Source organism: Culex pipiens, chromosome 3 (assembly GCF_016801865.2).
Source record: "Culex pipiens pallens isolate TS chromosome 3, TS_CPP_V2, whole genome shotgun sequence".
NCBI lineage: Eukaryota > Metazoa > Arthropoda > Insecta > Diptera > Culicidae > Culex > Culex pipiens.
In genome coordinates, this window is record NC_068939.1 from 82907726 (window position 1) to 82922513 (window position 14788).

General features: G+C 36.6%; 1 protein-coding gene across 8 annotated transcripts in view; it reads right to left on the reverse strand.

The window, feature by feature from the left end:
- LOC120423176 (guanine nucleotide-binding protein G(q) subunit alpha) overlaps window positions 1-12519 on the reverse strand; it is a 45066-nt gene extending 32547 nt beyond the window's left edge. For 2 of the 8 annotated variants that reach the window (XR_008212619.1, XM_039586866.2), the window contains exons 1-2: window positions 12286-12450; window positions 11142-11552 (exon numbers count right to left, since the gene is read on the reverse strand). Coding sequence is in view for 7 of the 8 variants with exons in the window: in XM_039586866.2 (XP_039442800.1) it covers window positions 11142-11259 (118 nt within the window). In the remaining variant the exon portion in view is untranslated. Of the gene's footprint in view, window positions 1-11141; window positions 11553-12218; window positions 12235-12285 lie in introns of those variants that run through there. The other 6 variants (XM_039586867.2, XM_039586869.2, XM_039586868.2 and 3 more) reach the window with 5 other exon arrangements.
- Window positions 12520-14788: the final 2269 nt, after the last annotated feature.

Sequence of the window (14788 nt, forward strand, 5' to 3'; positions counted from 1 at the left end):
TCCTAAGTGTATGAAAGCATGGCACGGAGCGACGGCGCCAAATACCCATATTTACACAAAGAATTTTAGAGCGCCCGCCGCGGGATTCGAACCGGCGACCTCTGGATTTTGAGTCCAGTGCGCGGTCCGATTGATCCACACGGGCGGAACTTTAATTCAATTTAATTTAAAAGGTCATCAAATATTCAAATACGACTAAAATGGGGTCGCAGAACTCGAATTTGATGTCAAAAATAAGAAAAAAAATGTTTGTCGAGATTCGATTGTCCGAAATCCCATACAAACCTTAGGATAATCGAAACTTCGGATAATCGAGTCTGGACTGTACTGAAAATCTGTAATTCAACGTGACCCTGCTATCTTATTGTAGGTGTTTCGCTTTTATACGTACAAGAAAAATGCGTTTCAATCTTGGTTTCAATATTTTACCCCAAATTAAAAAAAAAATTGGCTGCCGACGTCCCCAGTTATAACCAAAAATGTAAACAGTAAACGTGCAAGCAAGAGTGACAAAATGTCCTCCGGCTCGATTCCCTTTGGCAAGTTATCACACTTGCAGGGTGTGTCAAGATAGTCTTCATCTTATTGAAACTATATTTGGGTAATTCTCTACCAACTCACACGAAATCGGGAAAAGTTGCCCCGACCCCTCTTCGATTTGCGTGAAACTTTGTCCTAAGCGGGTAACTTTTGTCCCTGATCACGAAACCGAGGTCCGTTTTTTGATATCTCGTGACGGAGGGGCGGTACGACCCCTTCCATTTTTGAACATGCGAAAAAAGAGGTGTTTTTCAACAATTTGCAGCCTGAAACGGTGATGAGATAGAAATTTGGTGTCAAAGGGACTTTTGTGTAAAATTAGACGCCCGATTTGATGGCGTACTCAGAATTCCAAATAAACGTATTTTTCATCGAAAAAAAACACTAAAAATGTTTTAAAAATTCTCCCATTTTCCGTTACTCGACTGTAAAAAATTTTGGAACATGTCATTTTATGGGAAATTTACTGTACTTTTCGAATCTACATTGTCCCAGAAGGGTCATTTTTTCATTTAGAACAAAATTTTTCATTTTAAAATTTCGTGTTTTTTCTAACTTTGCAGGGTTATTTTTTAGAGTGTGTTGTTCTACAAAGTTGTAGAGTAGACAATTACAAAAAATTTGATATATAAACATAAGGGGTTTGCTTATAAACATCACGAGTTATCGCGATTTTACGAAAAAAAAGTTTTGAAAAAGTTGGTCGTCATCGATCATGGCCATTCATGGTCACCCGCGACAGACACGGACGACGAAACAAAGAGAAACGCAAAAAGTAACTTTTTCAAAACTTTTTTTCGTAAAATCGCGATAACTCGTGATGTTTATAAGCAAACCCCTTAAGTCTATATATCAAAATTTTTGTAATTGTCTGCTCTACAACTTTGTAGAACATTGTTACACTCTAAAAAATAACCCTGCAAAGTTAGAAAAAACACGAAATTTTAAAATGAAAAATTTTGTTCTAAATGAAAAAATGACCCTTCTGGGACAATGTAGATTCGAAAAGTACATTAAATTTCCCATAAAATGACATGTTCCAAAATTTTGTACAGTCGAGTAACGGAAAATGGGAGAATTTTTAAAACTTTTTTAGTGTTTTTTTCGATGAAAAATACGTTTATTCGGAATTCTGAGTACGCCATCAAATCGGGCGTCTAATTTTACATAAAAGTCCTTTTGACACCAAATTTCTATCTCATCACCGTTTCAGGCTGCAAATTGTTGAAAAACACCTCTTTTTTCGCATGTTCAAAAATGGAAGGGGTCGAACCGCCCCTCCGTCACGAGATATCAAAAAACGGACCTCGGTTTCGTGATCAGGGACAAAATTTACCCCTTAGGACAAAGTTTCACGCAAATCGAAGAGGGGTCGGGGCAACGTTTCCCGATTTCGTGTGAGTTGGTAGAGAACTACCCATCTGAAAAAGTTAAAAAAATTGTTTCCGTTTTTTCCACAAAACACATTTTTTTTTTTCAAAAATTGGCAACACAAATGAATTTTGACCAACTTGTGGCATAGTCCAAATTTGTTTTCATCCAAAAAAGTCATTGTTCATAACACACAAAGTTTCATCCGAATAAAAAAAAATTAACGTTGTCCGAAGTCTCAGAGAATAGCAAACGGGGTTTTTTATGGATTGAAATCAAGTGTTGGGGATCTGTTTTCGTCAAAATTTAAGGCATTGAAAGCTGCCCAAAATGGCATTCTTAACTCAATCACGCCTAAAATCTACTTGTGACAAGAGGTTAGGGATTATCCATAAACCAAGCGGACACTTTTTTAGTTTCTAGTTTCAAAGAGTTGTTAAAGCTTGAAAACAAATTCAAATTCAACAAAAACAGGTTATTTATTTCGGAAATACTTCAAAAATCTTACCTTTTTTCACAACCTTTAGATTTTTAAGGGGTTACATACATGTAGAAAATCTCAAAATATCATGTTTTCGAATATTTATTAAAGCGAACTGTCAAACTTTCTGAGCGTTTTTCTCGAAACACCGAGTTGATTTACGGGTGCCACGATAACTCGAGATTGGATGGACCAAATTGGCTGAAATTCGGAGTGGGAACTCTCAAGACAAAACCCGTGACGATGCCTGATTTTGAAATTTCGTGTTTTGAAAAATTACAAAAATCTAAAACTGACGATTTTTCACGGGTGAAACAGAAAAAAAATATTCTTATCTTTTTTTAAAATAAACTTTTTGAAAATCGGTCATGCACACGGTCATGGTTTATGAGTCTTCACTAAAATTTTGAGCAGATTTGGTCAAAGCAGTGTTGAGATATCGTGGCACCCGCTTTTTGAAACTACTAACTTCAAATAGCTATAGCTATAGCTTCAAATGTATACCTATTTTGATGTCCTGAAAACACATTTAGAATAAAGTTTGAGTGTGTGCTCACACCAACCCTTGACATTTTGCCGATTTACATGTTTGTAACCCCTCAAAACAAATGTTGTTAATTCCATACATTTACATCGCATTAAATTTTAAGAATAATAATAAAGTTTCTGGACCTGGTGAATTTTTTAAAGTACAAATAATGACTTTTGGGACACAATGAAACATAATCAATCAATTTGCTGTTTCTATAAAACTATTAGAGCAAGCTGTTTACAGAAATTTTTTAATTTTTTAATCGGCTCCGTGACATATATTTTAAATTTGATGAAATCTTTTTGCAATCATTTTATTTCTCAAAAAATGCACCGTTTTCTAAAAACTTGATTCTTTTTTACTACATTAATATGATTGTTACATCCAGTTTTGATTTGGAAGCTGCCTTATCAATGTATTAATTTTACCGAGACGAGCAGCACAAACTAAATTAAAATGGTTATTCCCAATCATACCATGATTGAATTCGGTCCCCGAAAAAAATCTCCGCACGCTTCGAATGCACAAAGATCTGAGCCCTAATCAAACCTCGTACAAAACTCAGCAGATTAGTCTTTTCAGCGAATTTCAATTACAAGTTGCATCGCTTTGACATGCTCTGTATACGTGTGTGTTGTATGTTTGTGCATGCTCCTGTTATTTTGGAGACTCTCGAACATTATCATTGCATTACTTTAACGACAACAACAGCAAAAAAGGTACACTGCTACAAAAGTCCAATCAAATCGACAAGCGACGGTCGTCGCGCGGTTCGCGAAAAAAAGGATGTGGCTGTGTGCGTCTGAATGGATGATTACATTTTCTTCACACATGCAATGAAAATCAGTACAGACTTGTTTTTTTTTTTTTTGAAAAAAGTTTGTTCTACGATTTTCCTACATTTTTTAAACTTAAATGTGCCAATTCTTGTAAGTCATTTTCCAACAGAATCATGTTTGTTGCTGTTCTGACTAAATTTCGCTCTCTTGAACCTGTAATCCGCGAGAGCAAGAGCCAAAATCATAAGAATATATTGCAAACAGGGCTTATGCGCATGTGCTGCTCCTAAATGTATGCTACTCACGATGTCATCCCATGTACTCTCTCTCTCTTTCTCACTTGTAAACTTGTTCGTATCTATGCTGTGTCTTCATCGTTTTCGTTTTTTTCTTCTCAGGATATTGGCCAAAGCCAGAATCTGCCCGTTCATTGATTCAGTGGGGAATGGCAGCAGCACTAATAGATTCGTGGAACTTGCCAAAACGAAATCGACTTTGTCGACTGCGAAATGAGATTAGAACGAAGGGACACCACAATCGATAGGCCCCTTCGCGACTCCACCAAGCACCCCCTCCCAAGTTAGAAGAAGAAGTCCTCCGAAAGGATGCTGCTGGACTGTGGTGGTCCAGAATGGGCCAACGGTTTGTGAATGAAAGCTTGCAAAGTACTGCGAAAGTTATGAATGACGTTGCGCGCCTTTGATTTATTGCAGATGCCAAACTGAGGCACCGTCCACTTGAGCACGTTCTTGATGGAGGTGACGAGGTGAAAAGGATTAGAACAAGAAGATTTGATTGAAAAATATCACAGGACACAGTGTGTTTTGTTGAACAAATTAAAGATAAAAAAACCGGATGGGAAGGTGGGGCAAGGCGACCATATGGGGCAAGAGGAACAATCGCTCGTACGGTAGTAATTTTTACAATTTTTATTATTTCCAGTATGAGGAATTGTTGCTAGCAATGCAATTAGCTGATTCTACTACCTCATAACCGCCAAAACGACGTAAGCGCCACGGGGCATAAGATTGAATGAAGTTTTTTCAAAACATTAGTTTTCTTATAATATTTGGAAAGAACAAAATAAGGCTTAGGGTTCGTTTTAAGGCTCATTTTATCAAAATGCTATTTTTCCTAGATCAGTAGTATCCCTACCAGTGACTTGTACCTATTATAAAGTATGATTTAACTTTTGGTTATTTTTGTTTAGAGCTTTTAAAAAATCTTGTTCAGGTGTGGCAAGTATGGAAAAAATTAGCAAGTATGGAAGGTTTAGTATGAAAAAAAAAAATACGAATTGCTTTAACAACATATTTTATTGAGAAATAAATACATAAAGTAATTAAAAACTGATAAACAGTTCTTAAAAAATTGTCCTTCCAAAATATGGTTAAACTATGGAAGTTTACTATTTATCATCTAAGTCATTATTTTCTTTTCGCAAAAACGATCAAATTTATAGTAAAATATTATTATTTAATCTAAAAATGAAAGAAACGTTACAAATACTTTCTAATCTGGTGTATCTAAGTGATAACAGTACAATTGTTAGCAAAATTAACATGTTGTTTCATGCATTGTTCCTCTTGCCTCAAAGGGTTGTTCGTCTTGCCCCACTAGTTGACTAGAACGCACGGAAAATCAAAAATTTAAAATCATTTTTTTTTAAATTAAAAAAACAGGATTTTTTGAAAACTTGTTCTATCAAAGTCTTAGTCAAGAGTTGTAATAAGATGATTATAAAAAAAAAATCCGACAGATTTTCATCGTTTTTAATGGGTAATAACGAGCATTTCCTTAGCTTGTTACACTTGCCCCACATTCCCCTATATCTGATATTTGGCACCGTGAAAGAAGGCTCTTTTCCGACATTTTGGCGGGTATACCGAAAAATTTCGTCGGGAGTCGCTGAAAATCTATGCATTCATGTTGATATCCATCATATTTCTTATAAATATAATTGAACAAAATTTTACATTTTACATTACATACGAAACAAATTTACCAGATTTCTAGCTCTCTTTGAAATTATCCCAAAATCCAAACAAGAAATCCAAATACGACCAAAATAGTAGTTTATGCAACAAGTTGTACATTTGTTGTACAGCACGAGTTGTACATTTATCCAACGAGGTTTACCGAGTTTGATAAATACGATAAGTGCTGAAAAATCAAGTTTTGCAACGAGTTGCTTACAACATTTTTTGCAATTCCGAAAAACGCTTATTTAATGGAATTTTATGTCAAACATTCATGTGTTTAGTAAATTCATCGTTCAAAACAAAACAATATTGAAAAATGTTACTTTTCGATACTAGTGCTAAAAAGTTCAACTTTTCAGCACCCATTTCAGTGCTGAAAAGTAGAACTTTTCAGCACTGTTATTTTCCATTCTTTTCCATTCTGTTATTTTTGGTAGGGAAAAGTAGGCCGTTTCGTTTCTCCAGAAGGGCAGGAAAAGTTGACAGTTTCACAGTGGAATTGCAAAAATATATTTTTTCGTACAATTTGTCATGAAAATATAGCAACACATTGCCCGGATACAAATTTGAGCATAAAAAGCTGCTAAACATAAAGTATTCCACTTTAAAGTTTTTTATTGCCCAACATTATTTGTCAATCCACTGCCATATTGCACCATTACATTTTAAATTTTTTAACAAACAATTACATTGTAAAGAAAAGTTTTCCTAACAAGTTCCATAAAAAAGAATCAGTTTTGGTTCAATATAAGCTGGTTACAAAATTCCGGGAATTCCCGGGAAATTTTAAATTTATCGAAAATTATTCTGATTCTGCTTGTGATTCAAATTTTGCAACAAAATTGTTCGAACGGCAACTTTAATGTTCAAAATGACGGTGAGGATCAATTAATGGCTTGATTGCTTTTAAAAAATCATGCAACTTAAAAAAAACAAAAAAAATCTTATTTTATATGCTGTCTTTCAAATTGTATCAATTCAAATAAATCATTTTTGCATTTCCGTCGTGACACTACTTACTCTTTCTGTCATTCTTGAACGATGAAACAGCCTACTTTTTTGTACCAAAAACAATAGAACCGAATAGCAACCCTTTTCAAAACAAATGCTGAAAAGTTATACTTTTCAACATTCTTTTGATTTAAACGATTCATTGACTCAATGCATGTGAACCTCGTTGGATAAATCTGTAACAACTTTTCAATAGGGCGAAACCCTCAGATGTAAACAACCTGAGTTTTTGTCAGAATCATATAAAGTGAACAAAACTGATTCTAAAACACTCTCCATAATCACAAAATTCCGAAAATACGTAGTTTTACAAGCAAAAAACAAAAGGGCTAATCAACAACATCAATCAAAACAAACCAAATTGAGTTTCCGCCCTCGTGTTTTCATCCAATCACAAGGGGCGAATGTAGTGTTTTCTGCAAGTTCCGACGTATATCTAGAAACACTAAATTTTCGTTATAATCTAGTGAATTTTAACCTGACAATCCTCAAAATGGATCAAAATGTATGTTTTTGATGTCTCTGACCACAATTCCACAACAAGCACAGATTTGTATGATCCTAAATACATAACTTTTTAATTTTAATTATTGTAGTATCGGATCTGGTCTGGATTCACAATCTAGATATGAAGGTACATAATTTACCGGTTCTTGGGACATCCGGGGATTCTGGGTCGGACAGTTGCATTACAAAAAGTTAGTGTAGGGAGGTTTAGGAGGAATGCCGTACAAAATCATCGCCTCCGTAACCATCGAAGCTATGCAAAGAAGGCAGGGTGGTGTCGCGGGGTGTCATGTCTCCCACTTCCGGCGGGGACACCCCAAGAAACGTCACTTCAATATAGACCACATCGTCAAACCAACTTGCTACTTACGGTGTATCCTAGCTCAACGAGTCTTGGCCTGAATCGGACTCCTTATGAAGGCTTTCTAGACCAATTTTTTATCACTGAGGTTGCAAATATCACTGTATTATCACTGACTGTAACGTTTCACAAAGATAAAATAGTTGTTTCACCACTTTTTTCTTTAAAAACCCGAAAAATGAACAAAAAACAAAAGGGCGAATCTGTTGTTTACTTTTGCTTTGTGGCGTAACCTGACGGGCTAAACCGTTGTTTTGGTTGAGTGGGTGGCGAATACGGTGAGGCGAAAATGGAGGCACGCTCTTCAAAAAGGCGTAATTTGTTTTTCTCAATTTTTAATAGCAAAAACACCTTAATTAATTTCAAATTGCTCTCTATGATGAAACTATTGCTATTTTCTATTACGTTTTGAAAAAAATGATGGTTTTTATGCTTTTTTGTGGAAATAGGAATTGATCGGAATTGCAAAATTTTGAATGTTGATTTTCCCGAAACGGCAGGATCGTAGGTTTCGCCCTTTTGAAATGTTGTTACTGAAATGTACGACTCGTGCTGAAAAAATCCTCTTTTTGCAACTTGTTGCATACACTACTATTGTATGTTTTAAATTGAGAAGTATTATTTTTCAATTCAAATTTTAAATCAGTGGGTAAAATCCATGCCTCTCAACCATAAAAAAAGGTTTTTTGTTTGTCTCCGTGACAAACTCGATAGAATAACTATAAGAATAAAATTGACACATAAATTAAATAAGATCATGCATAAATTGTGTTTTCCATGACAAATAACATGTTCTAGAATCAAACTTACAGCTTGTAAATAAATTAATAAAAACATTCAATTCATTTAAAAAATCAATTTCTCGTGCATATTTACTTGTAACCCATTTACATGAAAAAACATTTTTTTTTTTCAAATATTTGAAGCGAGTTTTTGAAATATGTATGGGTAATTCTCCGCCAACTCACACAGCAGTTGCCCCGACCCCTCTTCGATTTGCGTGAAACTTTGTCCTAAGGAGTAACTTTTGTCCCTGATCACGAATCCGAGGTCCGTTTTTTGATATCTCGTGACGGAGAGGCGGTACGACCCCTTGCATTTTTGAACATGCGAAAAAAGAGGTGTTTTTTCAATAATTTGCAGCCTGAAATGGTGATGAGATAGAAATTTGGTGTCAAAGGGACTTTTATGTAAAATTAGACCTCCGATTTGATGGCGTACTCAGAATTCCAAAAAAAAAAACGTATTTTTCATCGAAAAAAACACTGAAAAAGTTTTAAAAATTCTCCCATTTTCCGTTACTCGACTGTAAAAATTTTTGGAACATGCCATTTTATGGGAAATTTAATGTACTTTTCGAATCTACATTGACCCAGAAGGGTCATTTTTTCATTTAGAACAAAATTTTTCATTTAAAAATTTCGTGTTTTTTCTAACAGTGTAACAATGTTCTACAAAGTTGTAGAGCAGACAATTACAAAAAATTTGCTCATACACATCACGAGTTATCGCGATTTTACGAAAAAAAAGTTTTGAAAAAGTTGGTCGTCATCGATCATGGCCGTTCATGGTCACCCGCGACGGACACGGACGACGAAACAAAGAGAAACGTAAAAAGTAACTTTTTCAAAACTTTTTTTCGTAAAATCGGGATAACTCGAGATGTTTATAAGCAAACCCCTTATGTGTATATATCAAATTTTTTGTAATTGTCTGCTTTACAACTTTGTAGAACATTGTTACACTCTAAAAAATAACCCTGCAAAGTTAGAAAAAACACGAAATTTTAAAATGAAAATTTTTGTTTTAAATGAAAAAATTACCCTTCTGGGTCAATGGAGCTTCGAAAAGTACATTAAATTTCCTATAAAATGACATGTTCCAAATTTTTTTACAGTCGAGTAACGGAAAAAGGGAGAATTTTTTAAAGTTTTTTAAGTGTTTTTTTCGATAAAAGATACGTCTTTTTCGGAATTCTGAGTACGCCATCAAATCGGGCGTCTAATTTTACATAAAAGTCCCTTTGACACCAAATTTCTATCTCTGCACCGTTTCAGGTTGCACCTCTTTTTCGCATGTTCAAAAATGGAAGGGGTCGTACCGCCCCTCCGTCACGAGATATCAAAAAACGGACCTCGGATTCGTGATCAGGGACAAAATTTACCCCTTAGGACAAAGTTTCACGCAAATCGAAGAGGGGTCGGGGCAACTTTTCCCGATTTCGTGTGAGTTAGAAGAGAATTACCCGTATGCATTCTTTGGGCACCTTTCATATGGTACAAAGTTGATTTTTTTTATGATTTATAGGCTGTTGCAAATATTTTTTAAAGTTTTTGTCCTCTTCCCCTTCAAAACAGTCCGAAAAATCAGGGGCAATTTTAAGAGCATTCAGCTGGACACAATTTAAATAGCATTCTTCTCAATTTTAATCTTGGCCGGAGAGTGTCAATAACTTATTTTCAAATGATATAACAACAATTTTCGCTAAAAAGAAAAATTACAAAAAAGTTGTTAATTTTCATTTCTTAATTTAGCAGCATTCATTGTCCAATAAATAAGCAAGATCTATTTCCAGTTGTGAATGATTCAGAAATTAATATTATCTGAAATAAACCTGCAGTATTTTGAAATGAATAACATCAAGTTATGTTCTCTCTTTATTGTTTTGTTAATTTAAAAATGGGACCAAAAAGTATGGAAATTGTAATTTCCCGGGAAACGGGAAATATTATTTACCGGGGACGAGAAATTTTACGCTCTATGTTCTACTCGTCAAGTCTGTACCTATTTTGCGACTTAGGCTGGTCCAAAAAAAGGGTTCCTTTGGGCTTCCTCCTGAAATCAAAGATGGGTCTATCACTGGGCTAAATTCCAAATTTCAGCTCATTCTGTCCACGGGAACCCCTCCCTCTAATCGCTTTAAGTTTGTATGGAAAAAATCGTCAAAATGTATGGTATGGAGCAAAGCAAATGTTTCAGTTTTTTTTGCATTGTAAATTGTAAACTCGATGACAAATTTCATCGATTTTATACAACATTCAGAAAGATTTTTTTTGAAAAAGCGGTGCCAGACAATGCCCAAGATCTCGGATATGGGAAGCCAGAATTTCTGTTTTTTTCTGAAATGATTCATTGGTGACAACCCACGTGCACCATCTTATACCCAGGATCGTGATAAGCTATATATTTTTGGAGTATAAACAATTGGCTCAGACCCCGATTGGTGCAAGACGATTGAATTTAGTATGGGAGTTTGTATGAGGAAACCCTATTATTTGCATGTGGATTTTCATAATTTTAATTCTGAATAAAATTTAGAAACCAACACATTCGGATTTAATTTGAAAATATGCTCTAAAACTTTCCCGAAGAAAGTATGGTGCTATATTGCTCCTGTCAAAAGATGCGGCGTTTTCAAAACCGGTCTAAATATTTTTTTTTTAAATTGTTAACCTAAGGCTGATAAAAAATTTACTTTTTGTATGACCAAATCAGAAAAAAATATATTCAAGGATCTATAATTTGTCGAAAGTCACATAAATGAGATAATATGGGTTAAACTTAAAGCTCGACTCACCTAACAGTAACAGTTTCAGCTCTCGCCGGGCATCCCGCTTGTCTCGTCGCAGCTGCCGCTCAATCTCCTGATTGATGCGCTTCTGCTCTTTGGCCTCCTCGGACAGACAGCACTCCATGGTTGGGCAGGAGCACTGAACTGCGTGAGTGTGGGTGTGTGTAAGGTGTTAAGGTGTTGCTACTACACGCCGCACTTCCACCGCCTCCGCCGACAATCCGTCGTCGTTCTCCTGCAGGACTCCCCCGGCGATTGTTCCGTAATTTTTATATCTTCTTTTGGTTATTATTTTTGTTATACTTATTAATCACACAAACATTTATTTATATTTTTTTGCATATAGATATTGATGATGTATTCTTCCGTTGCTTTGCGTACACGTTGCCGCGGTCAGATCAAAACTGGTCACACACTCTTGGAGGGGGGGAATAATTTGATTATTTTCACTTGCTTCTTGGAGGGCGCAGCACCTCCGACCGTGACACACCAACGAGCACACGCACGTGCCCCACGTGTTCGTTTGCGCGTAATTTGTGCAGCAGGTTTCCGTAGGTCTTCCCGAGGGGTTGAGGGGGCGTTGCAAATTAAATTAGGAGCTTGAACTAAACTACTGCGGGGAGGTTCGGGAAACACAATTCGACAGAACTTGAAAGGGACTCCACACAAGTACACAAAAGATCACAGAGATTTACGAAAAACGACGGCGTTGATCAAGTTGGAGTTGCCCCTGGATCACGATCCGGCGGCGTGACTGCAGGCTAGCCGGAGTTCCTGCTCCGGACTCACAACACGGGACTGCCGGATGTTCCGAATCTTTCGGATTTCATCCGCTCAACCGCGGACACACTCTTCACTGTGGAAAGAAAAATAAGATAATGTCGTTACGCCCAAGATCACACTCGATCTTTTCTTGCTGTTGCTCTGTCAGAATCGAAGGTCCCTCCGGGTTCGCTCGAAAGAATCAATACACACACGCACACAGGTTGTTCTGGGAAATCTGGTCTGCACATCAATTACGACGATCGCGCTCGCTGGTGGTCACGCAAACACTATCCCCCCAGGTAGCAGCCCCAAGCTAACGAGAGTTACTAAACACGGTGTACTAAGCCTCTCTCTCTCGCGCGCACACACACACGCTCCCACTCACAGTCGCAGACGGTTACGTTCTGCGCGATCCGCCGGATTGATCCCCCATCACCGGGGATCACTCCAGGGATCCGCAGTCCAAGGAACGGGAGCGCTAACCACAAGCCACAACGACGAAGCGCGTACGCCCACACAGGATCCAGGAACCACCGTAGCCAGACTGAAAGTGGTCGCCGGTTGGCAGGGTCTTTTATAGTCTTCCCTCCAAGTCGCCTCGAAGGATCGAAGAATCGATTTCCGAACATTCCATTTGGTTCTATAACCGTCCCAGATTTTCGTGAGGTTTCCCTTCCCGTCCCAAAGGGACACGTGAACCGTTCACCTCGGTTCCCGTGCGAAGTTTTCCTTTCAGCTTAATTAAATTACGGTGTGGACAGCGTGCTGGCCGGAGAAATCCCCGGCGAAACTATGATAAACCTATTATAACAGAGGGCGAACCTCAAATTAGATATTGGTACCAGGACACCACCACGGCAGTGTGGCGAGGACTTGAGGTTCACGACGGCCAGCAGCGATCGAATTTCCTACCCCTCCCAGGTGGTAACCTTGAGCCGTACAAGCCGACACAAATCCCTCGTCAGGTGACCGGAGGGACTTATGATGGGACGACTAATTTTTAAAATGGTTTTATAAATAAAATAAATAAAACCAAGTGAGCAACGTCCCAGGTTCACCGGGATTATCGAATAGCGCACACAAGTTACGTTTCAAATCCTTTGGGTAGGTATATTGGCGAAATGAAGTGAACATTTGCTACGAGCAGTTATTTCATGCATAATTACCTTGTTTTAAATAAAAAGGTTCATATACCACATAAAACCGTCCAAACATTGAAATGTACCCCGACTGTCTGGAAATATTTTCCTAATGGAGTTCCTAGGTGTCACAACAAAAGCATGATTTAACATATTAAACCCCGTTTGCACCTTCTTACGGTATAAGGGTTCTTTTCGGCCAATTTGAAAATAGAATTCGTTATATATTTTGTTACTGAAATGCTAAGGCCATTAAATTAACATTTTAAATTAAAATTTACCTTCAGCGACCCCTAGCGAAGCATTCATATAAAAGTTATTTCAAGGTATTGTGGTCCTTTTCGGCCCCAATCTTGCAAAAATGACCAAATCTCATTGTTTTAGTCCTAGATGAAAGTCGACTTGGAAAATCAGAAAACCTGTATCTCCGTCGAGTTTCACCAGATCAGATTGCTCCTGGGCCCAAGCTACTACCGGTAACCAGTTCTTAGGTGGCCAGGAACGAAATGACCGTAGATTGTAATAATTATCAGTTTCTTGAAGTTTGATACCACCTGTAATCGATTTCAGAGTGACCATTATGGGTCACAGAACAACGGCATCTAGGGCTAGTAATTTTTCACGAGTTCGCGGAGATCGCGTAATCTGTGAGATTTGCTCTTGGTCGTAAACTTTGATCAAAACCATCAAATGCCGGAAAAAATCGAAAAAAGATTCAAACATTAATTTTTGAATTCAAACATTTGAAAGGGGCGGTACGACATTGCTCTTACGGCATCTAACTTTATAACCCTCTACTGCCTAAATTTTTTTACGATTTTTTTTTATTTTTCCAGTGTTCTGGAGGTCATTTTGATCAACTTTTGCTCTACGAAATCTTTAATTCTCTTGTTTTATATTTTTCTTGTATCATTTTTAATACTTTAATTTGCATTTATCTTGTTTAGTTTATGTTCGTTTCTTCTCTTCATTTTTTTTTTTGCTTGTTTTCACATTTTCTTCTATAGAACGATACCATTATCATTTAACATTCCAACTCCCAAGGCTACAAAAAAGTTGGAACTGTAACATCAACTCACTGGTTCTCGGACATAGCTCAACCAATCAAGATGATTCTTTTTTCCAGTGATTTTTTTGGATGTCTAGATGATCCTAAAGTGTTACAGAACTGCGTTGGGCGTTCCAGTGTTAAATTGTTTAAAAATGCTTGCAGAAATAGCCTGATACACTACAAATCTTACTGCAGACTTCACATAATATAGGAGAAATATTTATAAGAAACACAGCCAAAGTTGAAATGACATTTTTTAAACATTGGCAAAGTCACATAAAACAAGTCACATTTCCAACCTTATAATTTTCTAAAATTTTAAGAGTTCTTCTTTCGAATGCTTTTTAAAGACCAATTTTTTTTTTAAGAAATGATTTTTGGCGAAGCCCGTCTACAGGCGGGGTTGGGTTTTAGAGGGTTAAAGATATTGTTCAGTGCAATGTTTTACATAATTTAGATTATCAATTTCAAATTTCAAGCGAAATTATCTTTGATTGAAATATGGATTAGTTAAATGTGAAGTTTCAATTTATATAAATAGCACTTGAGCCTTTAATGACAAATACTGAAAATTCCAAAAAAAAAATCAAGTTCAATTTAGTTAAATAAGTAAGCATATGTAGAAGAGGCACACAAATTATTATTTAAAATTATTTTCTGGAATAATCAAAACCAAAGTGACAAAAACTTTAATAAAT